The sequence below is a fragment of the Crocodylus porosus genome, unplaced genomic scaffold, assembly GCF_001723895.1.
Source record: "Crocodylus porosus isolate Cpor-Errol unplaced genomic scaffold, CroPor_comp1, whole genome shotgun sequence".
NCBI lineage: Eukaryota > Metazoa > Chordata > Crocodylia > Crocodylidae > Crocodylus > Crocodylus porosus.
The window spans coordinates 77180476-77200086 of NW_017728949.1; the positions used below are offsets into that span (position 1 = coordinate 77180476).

The following is a 19611-nucleotide window of genomic DNA, read 5'->3' on the forward strand; positions in this document are numbered from 1 at the left end:
TACAGCCTATAGCCCTTGACATTCACTGCCCAATCATGCGTTGCGTCCCACCACGTAATCCCCACTATGTCCGGGCTAGTGTCAGCTAGCAGGAGGGTGAGTTCCTCCTGCTTGTTTCCCATACTACGAGCATTTGTGTAGAGGCATTTGAGGCCTCCTTTGGATGTGTGTGCTGACCCCCTAGTCCCAGCATTACCCTGGCCCCTATCTCTTACCTGTTTATTTGCTTCGCTCATTGGGCTGGCCTGGGCTGTAGTTGTGGATGTTGCTTGGTCTGGCAGTCTGATGTTTCCTCCGCCCTCATCTTCCCCTTCCCCCGACGAGCCTAGTTTAAAGCCCGCCGGAGGAGGTCCGCCAACCTAGAAGAGAACACACGCTTACCTTTAGGGGAAAGGTGGAGCCCATCCCATCCCAGCACGTAACTCTAGACATCTGATTCATCACTCTGGGCCCTTTGCACTGTTTTTTTGTTTTATAACCATTTAATAAGCAGTGCTTCCCTTGGTGTTGTTTAGTTAGCAGATGTGAATGGGGTAATTGAGGAGGAGTTCACCATGGCACGGCTCTACATCAGCAAAATGAAGTCTGAGGTTAAATCACTGGTAAACCGGAGCAAGCAACTGGAGAGTGCCCAGATAGACTCCAACAGGAAGATGAATGCCAGTGAGAGGGAACTTGCAGCCTGCCAGCTCCTCATCTCACAGGTATGTGTCTTTCCTCCTTGTCTCTTTGTTATTGATTTTACATTTTTACTGCACGCTCTTCTTCTTTGAAATTATTTTTGTTCTTCCCCTAATTCTTCTTTGGCATGTTCCTGCCTGGCTGTAGGTATCAATATAAGTTGTGTTGTACACTAGAGCTGATACTCTTTAAAGTTGTTTCATCAACACGTATTTCTACAATTCTGTATCTTTAGGACTTTCCATCAACAGTAACCAGGCTGGGAGAACATTTAGCACATTAGTATTATGCCAACTAGTATATACAATAATACATTCAAAACTGTGGAAAATAATACCTATGCCTTTGAAAGCCAGATGGGAACAGGATTTTCTGGTAGCTGCTTGATCAACAGAAATGGATGCAGGCTGCAGCACCCCAGGATAGATAGACTTGTCTGGATGCTCTGGATCAGATATTTGTGTCCTTAAAGGACATAGTAAGTGCTGAATACCAGATCTCTCCAAGAGGCTTGTTATATGTTAGTTTTAAACAGCCCCTGGAGTTCTTAACCCATGGGATTGTCCCCACATTAACACCTAAAATGAGTTTTAAGCATGCTTCAGGTGGCTTAAAGTTATGCCACTTCAGGGCAGGTTTATCCAGGTTACCCAGTGCTTGTTCTATTCATGTGTGGCCACTTCCCAAGTTACAGTCCTCCAGCATCCCAGGATGCAGTCCCCCCCCAGCCTGTTGTTCTTTATGGAGAGGCATTGCACCTCCTGAACTCTATGGCCCAGGGAAATGTTCTGGCACCAAGCCAACTCCCCTTTTCTCCCCTGGGGCTGTGACCTTCCCACCCAGAGGGGTGCAATCCTGTGCAAACAGCCTGCAGAGCGCATGGCAGCTAGCCAGGTCGCAAGGCACTGATGGGTCCAGGAATGAGGTCTAGAGAGGGTGGGGGGATGAAGGTAAGGGGCCAGATCAGGTCCCCAAGAGCTGGGGCTTCCTTCCTGGGGCAGGAGCAGTAGCTCCTCCCAAAATACCTTCTCTCACCTCTGTCACCTCCGAGCCACTCCAGGAAGCATGATCAGCATCTTCCACATCCCAAATCCCAATTTATTAAAACGTATCTTCTTTAATTTACTCCCTCTGTATTTTTTTTCAATTTTTTTTTTTACTTTTTATTTTATCCTTCAATGGCTGACTTCCTGCATTTCATCACCCTTTCCCTACCCTCATTTCCTTCACACTTCCAATTTCATTACCCACCCCCATTCCATTAACTCTCTGCCTCCTAGCTTTATGTTTCTGCCCCCTTCTGCACAACCAATCTTTTATATTCCCCCCCACCCCACCTAAAGCAGGGACGTCCTATAGCAATCCTGTCTGGGCTTACAAGCCCTGTAGTGACAGCTCACAGCTGTAGCTCTTAGTTAGGCCCCTGCTTGCCAGCCCTCTAATGGCAAGTCACAGCTGTGCAGGGGGGGACAGACAGAAACTTTTTAGCCTTAAAGTGTGACTATTCCACACGTGAGCTAGCAGTAGCACTGATCAATATTTGAGCAGTTCCAAGTGCAATGTCTAACAAGGCTTCAAATTCACTTTCGTGTGAAAGTCATCTGTGTTCCCTGGTAATCTTACCTGTATGAGGATGGGGACAGGAATTGTGAGTCAGAAAAAAAATGGGTTTTTATCATTAAAATATAAGTAGGAACAGGTCCTGTGCTGCAGCTACTCTTCATGTCTGGAAAAGCAAAAGCTATAACATTAGCATCCCAGAGAAGCAGGAGACTAATCTGTGACTGGATATCCTGTGTTCAGGAATGTTAAATGAAGCATGAAATGAATGATTATGGCTGGTTATATCTTCTATCACTGAAACCATACACTTAACAGTTATACTTAAGTCACATGACACTTTACATGCTATAAGCATTTTGTAAAAATTACCCAGTGTATTCCCTTCAACACTGATGGAAAAAACTGACAGAGGCTTTTTTTGCCCAAAGTGGTAAGAGGGAGTGAGAGGTAGCAGAAAAACATGGGTTGTGCTGAGACTAGTAGGCTACATCTCTCTCTCTCTCTCTCTCTCTCTTTCTTTCAATTCTACATTATTGGTTAGTGTTGTATAGAAACCAAGTAGAACGTGTGTATCAAACATGTGATTGCATTTATCTTAGCATTTGGGGAGCTTTGTAAATAGGTTTATGTTGAGGTGCCACTCATGCCCAAGCCCAGGGGGAAGCTTAGTAACTGAGGTAAGAAGCTTGCATTGAAAATACTGTTAAATAGAGTCCTAGACATTGAATGTCTGCCATACGTGGCTAATTCCTGACTTTGGGGACTGAGCAGTAGCAACCGAGCGTAGAAAGACTGACATTCTTGTAAAGTTTAGAAATGTGAGGGTCCTACCATGATAGGTGTGGAATTCAAACACATTATCCCATCACTCAGCTCTGAGAAACTGAATTCTGTCAAGTCTCACAAAGGTTATCGCTAGGGATCCAGGTTTCTCATTTCCCACCCACCCTCTGCCCTACACACCTCCTACCCCACACAGTTGGAGAGTTGGGGCCTGGGGCCAGGGGGCAGCGGGTCAGGAGTGAGGGGCACTGGCAGGGGCAGGGGGCTGCAGGTCAGGAGTGTGGGGCACCAGCAGGGCTGGGGAGGGTGGGGGCCATTGGTTGGGAGTGAGGGGCAATGGTATGGGCAGGGCATTGGCACTGAGCAGCCCCAATATGCCATAAAGTAGCAAGGGGGACAGCTGCAGCTGGACCTGCATCCTGGTGAGCAAAGGGAGTGGGGAAGCTCTGATTTTCCATGATAAAAAAAACAAAAGCAAATGCCAAAATATATAGGCATTTAGCATTTATTTTATTATAATGATAGAGGCACTGGTAGGCTTCCAAATTGCTTTAATATTGTAAGTAAATCATTAAAACATTGTGTTTAACTGATCGCTATATATAATACTGTTTCATTTTAATCATGGAAAAACATGGTTTTTGGTTTTTTAAATCAGAATTTCAGATTCCGCTCCCCGCCCCCCCCCCACACACACTTTAATCAGGGGATTTGGGATTTTTTTAACAGAGGAAATCAGGATCCATGGTTATCACCTCTTACGATATTTAATAGGGAAATGTAATGTGAACTCTAGACTTCTTGTCTGTGCTGAGGACAGTGTTTTATAAAAACTTGAAGACCTCATCAATAGAAATGCAGTAGCTCCCACTCAGAAACTGGGAATTTGATTTTGAGATTCCAAATGAAATACAGGTTGCTTTTTAAAATGTGAACTACTATTTTTAAGTATTAAAATGGCCTTTTTGTTGCAGAGATGTTTACAAAAATATGGCCAAATAATTAGGATTGCTGTTGAGCTATAAGTAAGATTTTTAGTGTAGCTTTCAATGTCTGGGAAGTTACACCAGTGTGTTTTCTGTCCTAACCCAACACCCCCCATTTAGACTATTGCTGTGCCTTGATAACAAGCCAGTGATGTTCTCCATATGGCATTTTGAAAATTTCCCATGCTGTGATTTCAGTGTAGATCTTGCTTATTAAATATGACCAGTAAGCATTAATACTGCTTTGTGTGTTACCTCTATCTCAGATCCTCTACTTCATTATCTCTCAGTAGATAGCTCTAGATGCATAAAGCTTTCTTGCTTTTCTTGCTTTTCTTAACATGAGGAATCAAGCCCGTTTGTCTCAAGATAACAGGCATAACTAGTTATATCTTATTGCTGCTCACTGGTTTTCTTTTAAAGCATGAAGCAAAGATCAAGTCTCTGACAGACTACATGCAAAATATGGAACAGAAGAGAAGGCAACTGGAGGAGTCACAGGACTCGCTTAATGAAGAACTTGCCAAATTGCGTGCTCAAGGTATTGTTCTTAACGCATGCTCATGGATATCAGTGTCTTCTAATCACGGGCATCTGCCAACTACAGACTAGAAAATTCAGTACTATACGAGTTAGGCAGTTGTTCTGGAGGTGTCACATTTTTTTTGTAGCTTTCCTTCTGTAAAAGGAAAGCCCCCCTCCTTCCTTCCATTGCCAGAGGTATAACATGGCTAAACCAGATTGGACAAATAAGATTTTAATTCACTTGTCCAATCATAATCATTACAGAGGGTCTTCATTTAATAAAAATGAACTCTGAAGAGGCTGCAGGAATGTAACAGGGATGGGAGATCTGAATACGCACATTTGACAATGAATGGTTCCCCCACGTATAAAATTTTCCTGAATTCTTAGTGGTCAAACAGTACCACTGTGACTTGGATTAAACGTACACCCTATTTTAGTGATTTGCAGCGTGCACCATGCTCACTTTACAAAACAAAATTAATCCACAGCTGTCTAATCAATGCTTTGGATTCTGCGGGTTTCATTATTGAAAGAATGGAAACTATATGGTGGGCCAGACTTTTGAACACTGAAATGTAAGCAGTCAAGAACCAAGCCTTTGCTTTCATAAACTTCTTCATTATGTTGTAAAATTCTTGGATTTTTGTCTAATAACCATGGTTGCTATTCCTTACAACCCTATGGATCCTTTATTTGATCCCAAGCAGCATATCCCTCTTCCAGCAGCTACCGAATGACCAGCTAACACAGGCTTCATTTTACAAAAAGCAACTTAGGTTATTCTAGTAACATGTAGCAATGTATTTAAAAACATTGTTTCTTTTGCCCTTTCACTATGATAAGGCCCTGTTTTCTACCATGTAATGGGGTGATGTTCAACCAGAATGTCACTCCATATGCCTTTTCAGGAGGTCTTCCTGGACTTTGGGAGCAGCAGGTTGTGACAAAGAAATTGTTCTTTAATGGCTTTCTCAGCCAGTCCTGGGAGGAGTGTGGCACCCAAGAACTTGGATGTCTAGCAAATGGTGGAAGGGGAGGACAGGAATCATGATGGCCAAAGGAGGGTTGGGTGGCATTGCAAGAGGACAAAATTGGCTGGAAATATGTAGGTACACAGAGGTGGTGTGCACTTGTGGGTGGTGGAAAAGGAGATGATCTAGTGTATCCACATGTCACTACACATAGAGCATTGCAAGCCTGGGATCAGCCCTCTATTATCATTTTTACCAAATCATTGTTAGTGCATAGATCATATACCTTTTCATTTTGTTACCATTGAAAGTCTACCCAAGATGGTCACTTTGTGTGCTGAATTCTTAAGAATACTATACTTCTGGAAAAAGAAACTGTTGGAGCAATTTTTCTTTTTTTGGTCTCACATTCAAAGCATTGGGGCAGGCATTGGTTAATTCTTTACATTTTCTTTTTAACCATAAACAGAAAAAATGCATGAAGTCAGCTTCAAGGATAAGGAGAAGGAGCATCTGACTTTACTTCAGGATGCAGAGGAAATGAAGGTAATGTTGCCTGTTACGGAGCATATTTCTCACCAAGAAGGTCCGTCACACTTGTGGTTAGATTCTGCCTTCAGTCACATGTTATACCCATTCATTTTTGAATAAACATTAGAATCAGTGATATTTATACAGTTCTTATGAGAAAATCTGCCTGTCTTGTAGCCCACTTACCTTCCCATCTTGACGGGGTAGACGTAGGTAGAGTAGAGCTATGTGAACAAAGAAAGAAGTAAATTATAGACAGAATATCAGAGGTGGCTGTTTTTGAGAATGTGTTGAAAGCAGAGCTGAACTCAATTAAAAGTGAAGAGGTACAGTCAGATGAGTTAATTGCACAGATTTAATCAAATGGGTTTACACACATTCTTCTTTCTGAGCACAAATTCAAGGCTTAAATACCACCAGTAATTGGGAACAATTTCCTTACACATGAATGGAAATCCAAGCCCAGTTCACCACTGCATTTCTCTAGTTTTATACCAGCTAAAACTCTTGATGTCTTATCACGTAAGTGATGAATGGGATCATACTGGTTAATGTAATTTGCATATTGAAAAATAATAAAGACAAGCCAGGTTGATTTGTAAAGAACTTTGAATACCTCCTTCTAGAAATGAGTAAGTGAAATACAAAGCCAAAACACATTATTCCTTCTTTCTGTTTTGCATATAGAATGTGAAGATGAAATATTAGGTGATAATGCAGTGTATTGGTGTTTTTTGATGAAGATTACACAGTATGTATAAAGGCAAAAGATGCTTTATAGGGATAGTTACTGTTGTACATCTTCAAGAATTTGACTTCCAATTGAAATACTTAATGCTTAGGTTACATAATCACACAGACTTATTCCATGTGCTTGGGGAGAAAAAATGTCTTGTGTAATACCAAATCAAGAAGAGATTATAAGGTAGCTTTCTCTATTACTTTGAAGCTTTAGCTCTAGGAGTTCAGTAATAGGGTTATGGGTAAGCCTTCCTCTGTATAAATAGGTCAAAGATTTTCCTGGTGAACAAATAGGTACCATGATACAGGAGAATGGCAGGAGCAATTGTAAATCATAGACTATACCTCACTAATGCACTTTGTGGTCTGTATGTATCACTCCTTGCAAGGTGACAGAAATCAGGCCTCTCCAATAATAGAAGCCACATGCATGTTTGTGAATTAAGCACTTAGTGATATACACAAAATGGTATTTATACACAAAATGGCATTTATTAGGCTATCTTGAGCAAAGTTCTGATTTGACCTGTTTTTAAATTGGAAAAAAGCTCAACTTAGATATAAGTTAACGAAGGGGAATAGAATGATGGACGCATACTTACTTTCTGTTTTGTGTTTGGTTTTGGTCTTTGCAAACTACAGAAGGCACTGGAGCAGCAGATGGAGAGTCACAGGGAAGCCCATCAGAAGCAGCTGTCCAGGCTGCGAGATGAGATTGAAGAGAAGCAGAAAATAATTGATGAAATCAGAGAGTAAGCTCACTTGCTTTCTTCCTGTCACTGTCTTTTCTCTTGTACTTTTCTGATGACACTATAGCCATGTCTAGCCTGCAAACTTACTGTGCCAACAGCAGTGCCATATGGTTCTGCACATCTCATCCAGGCGAGTCCATGCATTGCTGAGGGCTGGTGAACGTGGATGATATTCAGTGCCAATTAGTCCAACCTTGGTGCTGCATAGAATCCATTAACCTGCTTCTGGTCCAGTCAGGAACACATACAGAGCACTGTGACATGTTTGAGGATCCTGATGCAAGGCATAATAAATTTGCTGTCTAAACATGGCCTCAGAGATTGTGTATTTACATCAGTATTGATGTATGTCAGGGTTTTAAAATCCAGCAGCACATTTTCCCTGTACGGCTATTTGTATTTATTTGAAGATAAAACTAGGATAGTATATATAGTATCTCATGCATTAAATTATTCTTTTGCTTTCTGTGTATCTGCTTTAATAAAAAGAATTGCAGAGTGGAGAAGAGAAGGACAGAATATAGATAACAGGTATCAGATAATAGAAATATACAGGCAAGAAAAATATTCCTAGAAGAAAATGAATCGGAAAAATAAAGGCTTTCAGCACCAGTACCAACTGACTGGTCCTGTCACAACCTTTCTTGGACTCCAGTAGCTTTGTATTTCAGGACCTGTAGTATTCCCGCTTGGCACTACATTTTAATTTCATCTTGGTTAATGGAATCCCTCAAAGTGTATTTGAGTGTGGATACACACATGCTTGGAGTCCTTTCAAAAGGGGAATGTTCAGAAGGGCAGCAGTTGGCACATTTATATGGTTATATATTGTTATATTCAAATGCAGCAAACCTGCTCCAGCTTTAAACCTGGATAAGAGAGAATCACAGCATCATTCTCTGTGGTGAACTCTGCTTTAATTATCAAAGTTTTGTTATTTATTTGCCCTAAAATGGTCAGTACCAAGTTCACTGGATTTTTTACCTTCTCATTTTAGCATGAATCAGAAGTTGCAACTGGAACAAGAGAAACTGAGCGCGGATTATGATAAATTAAAAATTGAGGATCAGGAAAGAGAAATGAAACTGGAAAAGCTCATGTAAGTTTGTAGTCTCCTCATTTGACCACCCTCTTAGCTTAGTCCCTTTACATGATGTTGCAGGTACAAAGCTCTCTTTCCTTTTCTAGTAGGGACAGACTTATTGCCCGTACCCTTGTCAGTGTGGAACCACATAGTTTCTCCACTCAAGAAACTGGTACGCTGTGTGTACCAACTGCCAAGGGGGAAAGAATGATCTTCTTGTCCTACAATTGTGGAGACAAGTGTTCAAATCCCTAGCCACATGTTTTTCTCTGTTATTTTGGGCAAGTCACTTCCCAAATTCTCAAAGGCATTTACAAGTGGGAATCAGGTGTCTCAATACTGTTATGATTTGGCCTGTAGCATCTTTATACTGTACTTCATTTGTTTATTTGTACCATGGGGATAATAGCAATTTTTTACCTTATGCAGGAGGTTGCAAGGATAAATAAATTAAAGACTGCAAAGAAGTTAGTTTCTATAGGAAAGGGGAGGGTTTCAAAAAAGCACGCAGGTTGGATAAGTTCCCTGCAGGTCTGAATGGGAAGAGATACAGGTGCTCAAAGCCATTCAGGAATCTGTGACTATTGATAGAGTGACCAACAGCCACCTTGAGAGTGTTTATATGTAGCTTTGGGAAAAGAGTCCAGTGCTACATAAGTAATCTCTAGACCTGTCAGTCTTACTTCAGTATTTATCAACCCATAGCTGGTTCTTAGGCAGGTTTAGGTTTAGGTTTTTCACTGTGAATTCTAGTCTGACTGTCTTGCTTAGTTTTTCCTTTATACTCTCAAGAAAGAGTACTTTTAAAAGCTGTTTTCCCAGGAAGCTTCTTCAAGTCTTGGCAGGCTTTGATGCCCCTTGATTGAATTGGTTCTATATGTTGTCCAGGACCAAGTAAGAGTCATCAGAGCTGGTGGTTCTGGTGTTGTCCTTTAACAGCTCTTAAATGTAAACTGAGAGATGACCAGGTTTCTACCTTACTTATCCCAGGCAGTGCTTTTAGCAAGAGGCAGAGGCATAACTGGCAGGGACTGTGCCCAGGGCAGTCCCCGCTTCCCTCTCCGTCTCCCTTTATACCAAGAGCGGGCAATTATTTTGGATGGAGGGCCACTTACCGAGTTTTGGCAAGCTGTTGAGGTTTGCATGGGTAGCCCCACCCCTTGACAGATGCCCCACCCCCTGGTCACTATCTTGGGACTGGGAGTCCCACCCCTAACCTTTGCCAATAGAAGTCCCTCCCCTTACCGCTGGAAGTACTCCTTTGGGGAAGAGGGTTTGTTATCTTAGAATGGGAAAAAAACCCAACGTATATACTAAAAATCAAATACCCATAATAGTATATTTTAATTTAATTTTAAAAACATTTTTGTCCTGATTTGTGTGTGTTTGTGTTGTATGTGTGGACATGATTGCATAATAACTATAAAATGCAGTCTTACTCTTGTATAGTATGTGGGATGTGCAAGGGTTCCGGGGGATATGGGTGGGTGGGTGTAGGGTTTGTGGGGAGCTGTGGGTAGGTGTGTTTGTGGGGATGTGTGGATGTCTGTGTATGTGGATATGGTATTGGGGGGGCACTGTGATTGTGTGAGGAAGAGGGTGTGGCTGTGGGGTTTGAGGAAAGAGTTTGAGGGTATGTGGGGTGTGCATGGGAGCTGCCTGAGCTGGTCAGCACCCACCCCTGCCCCACAACAGCCTGGAGCCAGAGTGCCCTGTGGCACACCTCCCCACCACCACCAACAGCACGCAGCCCCAGTGTGTCCCATGTGTGCTCTGCACTGCTTGGCTGTGGTGTGTCCTGCTGCCTCTGAGCATGCAGCAGGGACAAGTGCACATAGTTGCAAACCTGTGTGCTCTACACCGGCTCTGGCTTTGGCCATTCAGGCTCAGCAGTGGCAGCAGCAGCTTGTCAGAAACTGCTGCTTGGCATGGGGGAAAGCATCCCCTCACTGGGTAGTTTTTGGTGTGGCTGCCCGGAGCCTGCCTGCAGCTCCATTATCACCACCCATGAGCTGCCCTGTAGCTGCTCCACACTGTGACCGCTGCCATACTTGGCAGCCCAGAGGCAGCAGTAACAGAGCTGGAGGGCAGCCCAGCACGGTGTAGGCTGCAGGTAGCCTCACCAAAAACTGCCCGTCGGTGGTAAGGGGGAGGGGCCACTTTCCTCCATGCTGAGCAGCAGTTTCCGCCCAGCCAGTTCTGCCACCGCTGCTGCCACTGCCTAGCCTGGATGGCCAAGCCTGGAGCTGGCCTTGGGACCCAGGCTCAGCAGTGGCAGTGTGGGAGAGAAACTGCTGCTTAGTCTGGGGGGATAGTGACCCCTCCCACTGCCGGTGCTTCCTGGTACAGCTGTTCAGAGCTGTGTGGAGCTGCCCTATGTCTGCTTTGCGCTGCCCCGTGAGGCAACTCAGAGGTGGCGGTGATGCAGTGGAGATGCAGGGCAGCTCCATGTGGGTTCTGGGCAGCTGTAGCAAGAAGCACTGGGAGGAGAGGGGCCATTTTCCCCCCACACTGAGCAGCAGCTTGTCCTGCACTGCCACTGCTCAGCCCAGATGGGTAAGCATGGGGCACATGGGGTCGTGGTTGCACATGCTCATTCCTGCCTGTACTGCGGGGCTGGCATGGGAGTGAGCAGGTACGTGGGAGCACAGTGAAAGCTGGGTGGGAGCATGGGGCCCACACCAATGTCGTGGCTGGCAGGGAATCTGTGGAGGTGGGCCAGCTTCCCTCTCTCCTTGGCTGTTCCCTGTGCTCCAGCCATTTTGTGCTGGCCCCAGGACACTGGCGCAGGCCCCACACTCCCACATACCCACTCACTTCCACTCTCCTTTGCTGCCGCTTTCCTCAGTTTCCTGCCCATTGACAGGCCACTCTTGCATGATGTGGCTCCCAGCTGCAAGGCCACGATGGCAGGACTCAGCAGGACAGAGCCAGCCTAGCTCCAAGGACTGGAGTGATTGCCTGCAGTCCTCCTCTGCCTCCCTCTGTTCTTATCTGAATTTCCTGTTCTGGCACAGACAGGCATGAACAGCCCCACGGTCCCAGGCCAGATGCCTCTGCTAGGCAGGGGCTTCTGGTTGGGGGTGGAGGGGGCGGGACCAGGTGGGTCTTGCTGCTGCAGGGTCTTGCTGTGGCTTCCCCTGGGTCCTACTGCCCTGTCTCCTATCATCTTTGACAGGCAGCCAGGGACAGATAAATATTAATTTTCTAATTTTTTTAGAGGCTCTCTGGGCCGGATAGAATATCTTGGTGGGCTAAATGTGGCCCACAGGCCATATTTTGCCCACCCCTACTTTATACCTTCTTTGCAGGGTTCTGGTTCAAAAGGCTTTGGCAGCAGGCAGCACACAGGAACAGCAGCTGAAGTTTGTTACTGTTGAGGGAATATGTCATCTCATTATTTTGCTGCAGACATTCATGTCAAGCAGGCAATAAAACTTCTGTTTTTGATGGCAAAAAATGGAGTGAGATCTCCTCCGAGGAGCAGTGAACTCCAGTTGTTGCTGCTCAACTGAATGATGTTTCTCAGAAAGGCCTTTGCTAGCTGACACACTCCTCTGCACCACTGCTGCTTGGTGCTGGGGTTGGGGTTGGAAAGTGCAGGAGGAGCAGCAGCATGGGGTGGATGGCTGAGGCACCCTTTACTCCATTCTGGCACCCCCTCCCCATTTCTCCTTAGCATCCAAGCCTCATGCCTCTATGTTACTGGTGAGAAGCACACCTACCAAAATATTCAGACAAAAAACATCATCCCTATAAGTGTATCAACTAATAGTATTAGCAGATCCTTGCACAGTACTTCATATAGTTATATCCTGTGCTTTTAATGGCCATTTTAGAAGTTGCATAAAAGATTTTTGTAGCTCCAGTTTTATGACACCTTATGGCAGGCGATAAATCTGGTAAGACATCTTATTCACTTATTGCACTGTAAAATCAAACCATCTACCACAAACAGAAATGCCTACTTGCTTATTTGGGCTTTTCTTGTTTTCCTGAAATCATGGAAGAACAAATTTTCAATGACAGGTACAAGAAATGTCTGCAAAAATGTCCAAGACATTACTGCTGAAAAAAGCTACAGAAGAAGCAGTCAAAGGATTTTTTAGTATGCAAACAGATGTTCCACTCGGTTTGGAAAGCATTGCTTGATGCTGTTGTGTTTCGTGTGATTCTTTTATTTTTATTATTTGAGTGTGCTGTTTGGCTTATATAATGATCTATCTTTCTAGAATGCTCAATGATAAAAGGGAGCAAGCAAGAGAAGATCTTAAAGGGCTGGAGGAAACTGTGGTATGTTTTAATTAAAAATCTTCAGGTTTTTCTTTTTTTACAGGGGCTTGGGCAATGATGTGTTGCTAGAAACTCTGTATGTGTGTGTGTGTGTGTGGGCATCTACATTTCCCCCAAAATATGTTCAATTTAGTTAAAGTAGGTTAAAGTAGTACCTCAAAACTATTTTGACCTTAAATTCAGGTGCACACTAACCCTGATGGCATATCAGTAGGGTCCAAACCAACACACTGTTATCTGCTTATCAGAGTGGTGGTACAGTTGAAGGGCAGTATTTAGGACATGATTATTTTTCAAATACATATTAGATAATATTTTTGTTTGATTGCAGTGAATGGTCTGTGTGTTCATATGCTTATTTTCACCCTTGCAACTCTGAGCTTATCTTACAATTATCTTACTTTGAAATGTCAGTCATGAGCAAGATTTCAGTTGGTAATAATTATTGACTCAAGAAGCAGCATCTTGTAAAACAGTTTACATGCAGCATGTAATGATCATGGCTTACCCCTAACAAACTGAATAAAGAGGTGTAAATCCCAGCAAAGCTCATATGCCATCAGGGTTAGTGTGTCAGGTGAGCGGAAAAGCAGATCTGTGGGCTTCCATCTGCCTGTCTTGCACAGGAAGACAAGCAGGACTGAGCACTGGTTGTAGTCCTGACTTGTTCTTCTCTCCTCCACCCACAAGTATGTGCCAATGAGCACAGTTGTGAGAGGGAATCAATAGTAGATTGCTTTTGTCCCTAAGCCAAGCAGGGGATGGGAATTGTAACACTGACTCCTACTGGGGTAGTTTAGCTACATGCTGCCTTGCTGTCAGGAAAGAGTCAATTCTCAATCTAGCAGCAAATTAAGTTCCTCCTTCTGGGAATAGTGTGGTCCATCTGTGCTTTTGTTTTGAATCACTGTATGGGATGTGAGTACAGACATATACTGGGATACATGTATAATGTACTATTTCAAATAATTTTGGCCTCTGTGGATAGTCTGCAGTGAGCAGTTCTAGCAGCCCTGTTGCAGTCGCATCTCTTTTGCTCTTAATCGTTTTATACTGTTCCCCAGTGAAAGGTAAAGTTAGGAAGTGTCAGAGTGAAAAGGTTATAGTGTTATCACCAGTGTCTGAGGTGATAACATGGAAGGGCAAAAGTTTTCTTTATTATTCTTATCAGTTTGGGACATGTCTTTCTTACTAATTCAGCCTGTAAAAACTAGAGTATAGGACAGAACACACTATTTAGCCAAATACTTTTCCTTCCTGCAGCTGGCTTTCTTCCTCTCTTACCCCACCCCAACCAAAATGGGCAAAGGATTGAGATGTTCTGTGCCATGCCTCACTTCATATGAAGTAGCTTTTTTGGACGATAGGTAAAATTAAGCTGTGTTGAAATCTTGGAAATTTGCCTAAATTGAGCAATTTATAAGGCACCTATCACCTTGATATTTAAATAATTATGTATGATGTCACCAGCTTTCACTTTGTGTGCTGGGTCCTTGAGCCTGAAGGCTGTAAGCTCAAGCCTGGGTTTGGGCCCAGTGGTCCCCCCAGGGTGTGCAAGAAATTTTTCAGTACATAGGTTCAATTTAGGAAATTTTTCAGTACATAGGTTTGTCCCACAAAATTTGTGTACAGTGGGTGTGTCTACGCCTGTGCTTTATTGTGGAGTCAGTAAAGTATCATCATCTACACATATGCTGGTGCTAGGGCTCAGTAGATTAACTAACTGAGCCCTAAGATAGTACTGTTGGGGACAGTACACTGTTGGTGGAGGGGCTGCACCAGCCAGCCCCTCCACCATCCAATGCCGGCCCCTGGAGCCCAGGGCTGACCTCCTGAGCCTCCTGCCAGCCCAGGGATGCTCTGCTGTAGCTCAGGCTGTGATGGTCCTGGGCGCAGCATCTGCAGGCGTGCCATGGACTACAGCAGTCTGAGCATCTACACATACCATTAAGGTGCTGTGATAAACTCCAGTTCAAACTGTGCTGGAGTTTATCATGTTGCCTTAGTGGCACATGTAGATGCACCCAGTAAAATGAAGCTCAGTTATTTGGGTGCTTATTTAACAGTTGGGTACATAAACCACACCTAGTGTTCAAGGCTTTATCTTTCTACTTGTTCTTCCTCTCCCTCCCTCTGCAGGCTTGATATGGTTTCTGACACAGGTTTTTTACTGACCAATAACCATGGTAATGAACTAATGAGGGCGTGAGACTGAGAGAGAGAAAAAGAAAAGTGTGCATAAAAATAAGGTTTTGAGTTTTTTGCCAAAGGATGCTGTCATACTTATAGTTGGATAAAGGAGATCTTAATATACTGTGGTGGCTTTATTTTTTGTCTTTTACAATCAGGTTAATCTCTGGTGATGTGATTAATTATGGACAATACTAGTTGGTGGGTACCATTCTACTCTGCATAATTTTCTCAGTGCCACCGGAGACCAACATGCCAGTTATATCCTGGTATATAAACCTGGTCAGGAGTTCAGCTTTGGTCAGCTCTTCTATAAACTGATGCAATTAATTTATTTTCAGGTTATTTAAGCATTAGGTGACATTTGTGTGTGTTTAGGCACCTCTGTTTATAGATCTTGGAATACACCCTACATGTGAGGAGACATTGAGCAATACAGAATTTGTCATATTTTTACTGTGCATTTTAAATTCAATTTCTAGGCAAGAGAACTCCAGACCCTCCACAATCTGCGCAAACTCTTTGTTCAAGACCTTACCACTCGGGTCAAAAAAGTAAGTTCAAATCTTAACAAAGTGCTTTTTTTGATCCAATAGTTTGTCCTTTTCCCACCACTGAAAATGTCACTGGGCAAGTAAAAATCTCACCAAGCAATAGTATTCAGAGTGCATAATTCCTTCTAAAAACTCAACAAACCGTTAACTAAGGCTGCTGACAGATGTGGGGGGAAAAAAATAACCCACTTTGTTTTACTGTAAGAAGCAGTACATTAGTTCAACCCAGCTCCCCAGCATTTGTATAGATAGTGTGCTTGAGCGGGGCTTTTTGGTGTTTTTATCTAATAACTGATTAAATCAGCTATTACATAAAAACACCAAAAAGCCCCACTGAAGCACCCAATCTAAACAGATGTTGGTCGAGCTGGGTCCAGGCAATGCCTCTTTTTGGGCATGTGCTGGCCTCAGCATGGAGGTGCACCAAGTTTAAAGTAAAGTACTGGGGGGTTTTTAGTTTTTGTGTTTTTTTACATCTGGAAACAGATTTCTTATCTGAGTTCTTAAATCAGTGTTCTTAAGTTATGGACTGGTGTAAAATTGTAGCGGCTTCAAAAGGGGAAAGGGAACCGCACCTGAGGACTACAGAGCAGTGGTTGAACTGTAACTTACCTGTGCCTGAGTTTGTAGCAATACTAGTATAGTAAAACTGCTTCATGTTTTACCTAGCTTGATCCCTAGTCAAACAGGGTTTTTTAGCTCATTTGTATTTTTAGGATCAGCTGTAACTGGTGCTGGTATTGCTGTGTGGCCCTGAACTGCTACAGTTGTATCTTTGTCCATGTCCTAAGAGCCCATGCTGCTCCCATGCTGGTTTGTGCAAGTGGGCAATAAGATTTGAAGTGCTCTCAGTTCTGTTCTTTATCTGGGGTAGTCTATTTCTGTTTCAGCTCCTGTTACTTGTTCTTCTGTTTCTTTACCTCATTAAGTGAAACAGACTGATCTGTTTTATCGGATCAGTTACTGAAAAGAGAGTTTGTGTTAGGGCTGGTGAACCAGAACTGACTCAAACACACACTGAACACTTGTGCTGATCTAAACCATTCCAGTGTGGATTCTTTTTGAAGAACATAGCTCTCAAACATTCAGTGAACAGGAAAATAAATTTCTTTTTGACCTGAGCTTGTTGAGAAGTTTTCACCTTGTAAGCTGTGTAAAAGACTGCAGCAAAATGCAAATTTCCTCCCGGGGATTAAGCATTTGACTCTAATTCCTTAATTTGCTCCTGTGCAGAGTGTTGAATTGGACAGCGATGATGGAGGGGGAAGTGCTGCTCAGAAACAGAAAATTTCCTTTCTTGAGAACAACCTGGAGCAGCTTACAAAGGTTCACAAACAGGTGAGACTAATGCCACCAGGAAAATCTCTTTAAGCAGCCTCCCCTTAAATAGGGAATTCTTTGTTTCTTCCATTAATGAATACTGACCATCCCTGGAAATCTAGCTGTGGGCAAATCCGTTTCATCTCCTACTATTTTCCTACTATTTTATATTACTGCAGATGAACTCTCTATTGCTGTGTATTTCTGTAAATCAGGGAGCATAGTGGTAGTTACATTTACCCAGGCACATTTTTTGAAGGCAAGCTTTCCAGATATTACATTTAGGTCTCATTTAAATTGCGTATTTGGTCTCTCCTATTTATGCTTGTCCCTGTACACATGATGCTAGATAAAATGTATCTGTTTCCTGGGCAGATATACTTCAATAGCTTTTTGGACTAGATTCTCAATATATTTTAAGGAAAAGTATCAATGATCTTTATGGGAGTTTAGTAAAAACCACTTCTTCAGCCCCTTTTATTAGGGGTACACATATTAAGATACTGGTGGCTGATTATTAATGAGCCATATCAGCCAATACTGATCCAATTGCCAATGTGCAAACCCGGCAGCTTGGAGAGCAGTGTCTGGCTGGTATGTCGGTAGGAGGGAAGGGGTGTGTGTGGGCAGGTTGAGGTCTTCCCCCCCCACAGTGAGGGAGGGAGTGGGGATGAGGCAAGGGCATGGGATGGAGCCACAAGCAGCTTGTCCAGGGGCTTTGGGGAGGGGGAGGGGTGGCTCCCACCACTGTGTGCACCCTCAGGGGAGGCATGGGGATCTGTGTGTGGGGTGAGGTCAGGCTGCCACTTCAGGCTGGGGCCAGGGATGGCACTGGGCTCTTTCTGGCATGGGAATCACTGTAGCCCCTCCCCCCCACCCCGGCACTGCCGGTGCCCTCCCTGGTTGCAGCCCTGGCCCAAGGCCCCCACTGGGAAGAGCCTGGCACCACCCTCACCCCTAGCCCGTAGCCACAGCCTGCACTAGCTCCATGTACAGATCTGGGGACATATGCCCCCATGCCTTCTCTGGGGGTGTGCGCAGCAGCAGGAGCCATCCCCCACTCCCTGTGACCCCTGGACGAGCCACTCATAGCTCCTCCATCCCATGCTCCGCCACACCCTGCCTGGGCAGTGCATGCCTCTACCCCAGCCCCACTCCCTCTCTCACCATGGGGCTTGATCTGCGCCCCCAACACTCCTTTCCTCCCCCTGCCCCTTCCCCTCAGCAGAATTACTAGCCAGATGCTGCTCTCCAAGCTGCTGGGCTGCACTCCTGGTCATGTGTATGTTGCAGTTGTGTGCATGTCCGCAGCATTTATCAGTGACATTATTGGCCACATCAGCAAAAAAAAGCCAATTGCTGATAATGTCAATTTTCCTTTTATCGGTGCTGATATGATATGGACTGATGTATTGGTGTACCTCTACCTTTTATGTGTGCATACACTTACACTGCAGTGCACATACCCATCAGTTTCCTTCCTGCTCTTCTTTGTGGCTGATTTTATGTCTGTTCTTTTTGGCTCTTCACTGGTTTCCAAATATGGCCTACCTTCCCAAAGTTGATTCTTGACCTCAGGCAGCCTTGAAAGAAAGCCAGGAGCTAACATCAGGGGGTTAGGAAGGAGAAAAGGTAAAGTTTTCAGTGTACATAAGGACTGGTTCCTCCAAAGAGTCTTGACACTGACCCTGTCCCTTGCAGCTATAAATCTATCCCTTCTTGTTGATGTAACTTGCTCTAAGCAGCATGATTGGACCACGCAAAGCTAGTTGATTCCTAGGGTGTTAGATACCTTTGGATTGCTGGTGTTACAAGGGCTAACAATATGAATAATTACTGCTTGATTGTTTAATTTTTTTCGCTCAGAGTTTTCAGCAGCAACTACAAACCAATGAATTGCAAAAACATATAAATAACTCTTGACTGAATTCTGAAAGAAACAGATAACAGGAAATTAGAAGTGAAGCTCTGTTTGACACGTTTTCAACTAGTAATGTTGGCAGAGTTCAAGAGGTTATTGCTGAAGGCAGGTTAATAAGTAAAACAGTCTTGTCAGTAGCATGAAGATGAAGTGTATGAGACAAAAGTAGCACATTTCCTTCTTGCTTCTTGTAAGAATCTGGACAAGCTGTTGTGGATTTTGTTAAAACTTTGAAGTTAATTTTTGGCAGATTTGTTTCCTAAAGATAATATTGCGAGTGCATTCTATACGCAACTCTCATTGAAATTAAGGGGGGCTGACTTTTGCTTTCCTTGTATACCTGGAATGTCCATGGTTTTCAGAGGGTTAACAAAGGAATACCAGGCTTTATAGCCATTGTCATTGATGAGGTTTTTGTTTGGGTAAAAACAATGAGAGAACAAGAGGATAAAACACTTTAAATCCTGCCTTTCTCTGTGAAGGCTGTGCTTTGAAAAACTCATTCTTTCTGGTTCTCATATTTAGCACTTTGTGATTACATGTTCCAGGCTCTTGCATTCAGTTTGCAGAATGGAAAATGGTGCTTCTAATTTGATTTGTGCCAGCTGCTGTAACATTATCCACATAGTTTTCTCAAATTGGTATCTCAGTCTTGCTGTGCATTTTAGGGCTTGAAAAAACAGTTGTTTCTGAGACTTTCTATTTTCATTCAT

At 43.6% G+C, this 19611-nt stretch overlaps 1 protein-coding gene across 1 annotated transcript in view; it reads left to right on the forward strand.

The window, feature by feature from the left end:
- The window catches only part of KIF5C (kinesin family member 5C), a 156435-nt gene that overhangs the window by 116273 nt on the left and 20551 nt on the right, over positions 1–19611 (forward strand). The window contains exons 18-25 of the mRNA XM_019553610.1: positions 516–704; positions 4437–4554; positions 5982–6058; positions 7427–7536; positions 8534–8635; positions 12853–12913; positions 15586–15657; positions 16891–16995. Of these exons, the coding sequence (XP_019409155.1) occupies positions 516–704; positions 4437–4554; positions 5982–6058; positions 7427–7536; positions 8534–8635; positions 12853–12913; positions 15586–15657; positions 16891–16995 (834 nt within the window). The remainder of the gene's footprint in view (positions 1–515; positions 705–4436; positions 4555–5981; positions 6059–7426; positions 7537–8533; positions 8636–12852; positions 12914–15585; positions 15658–16890; positions 16996–19611) is intronic.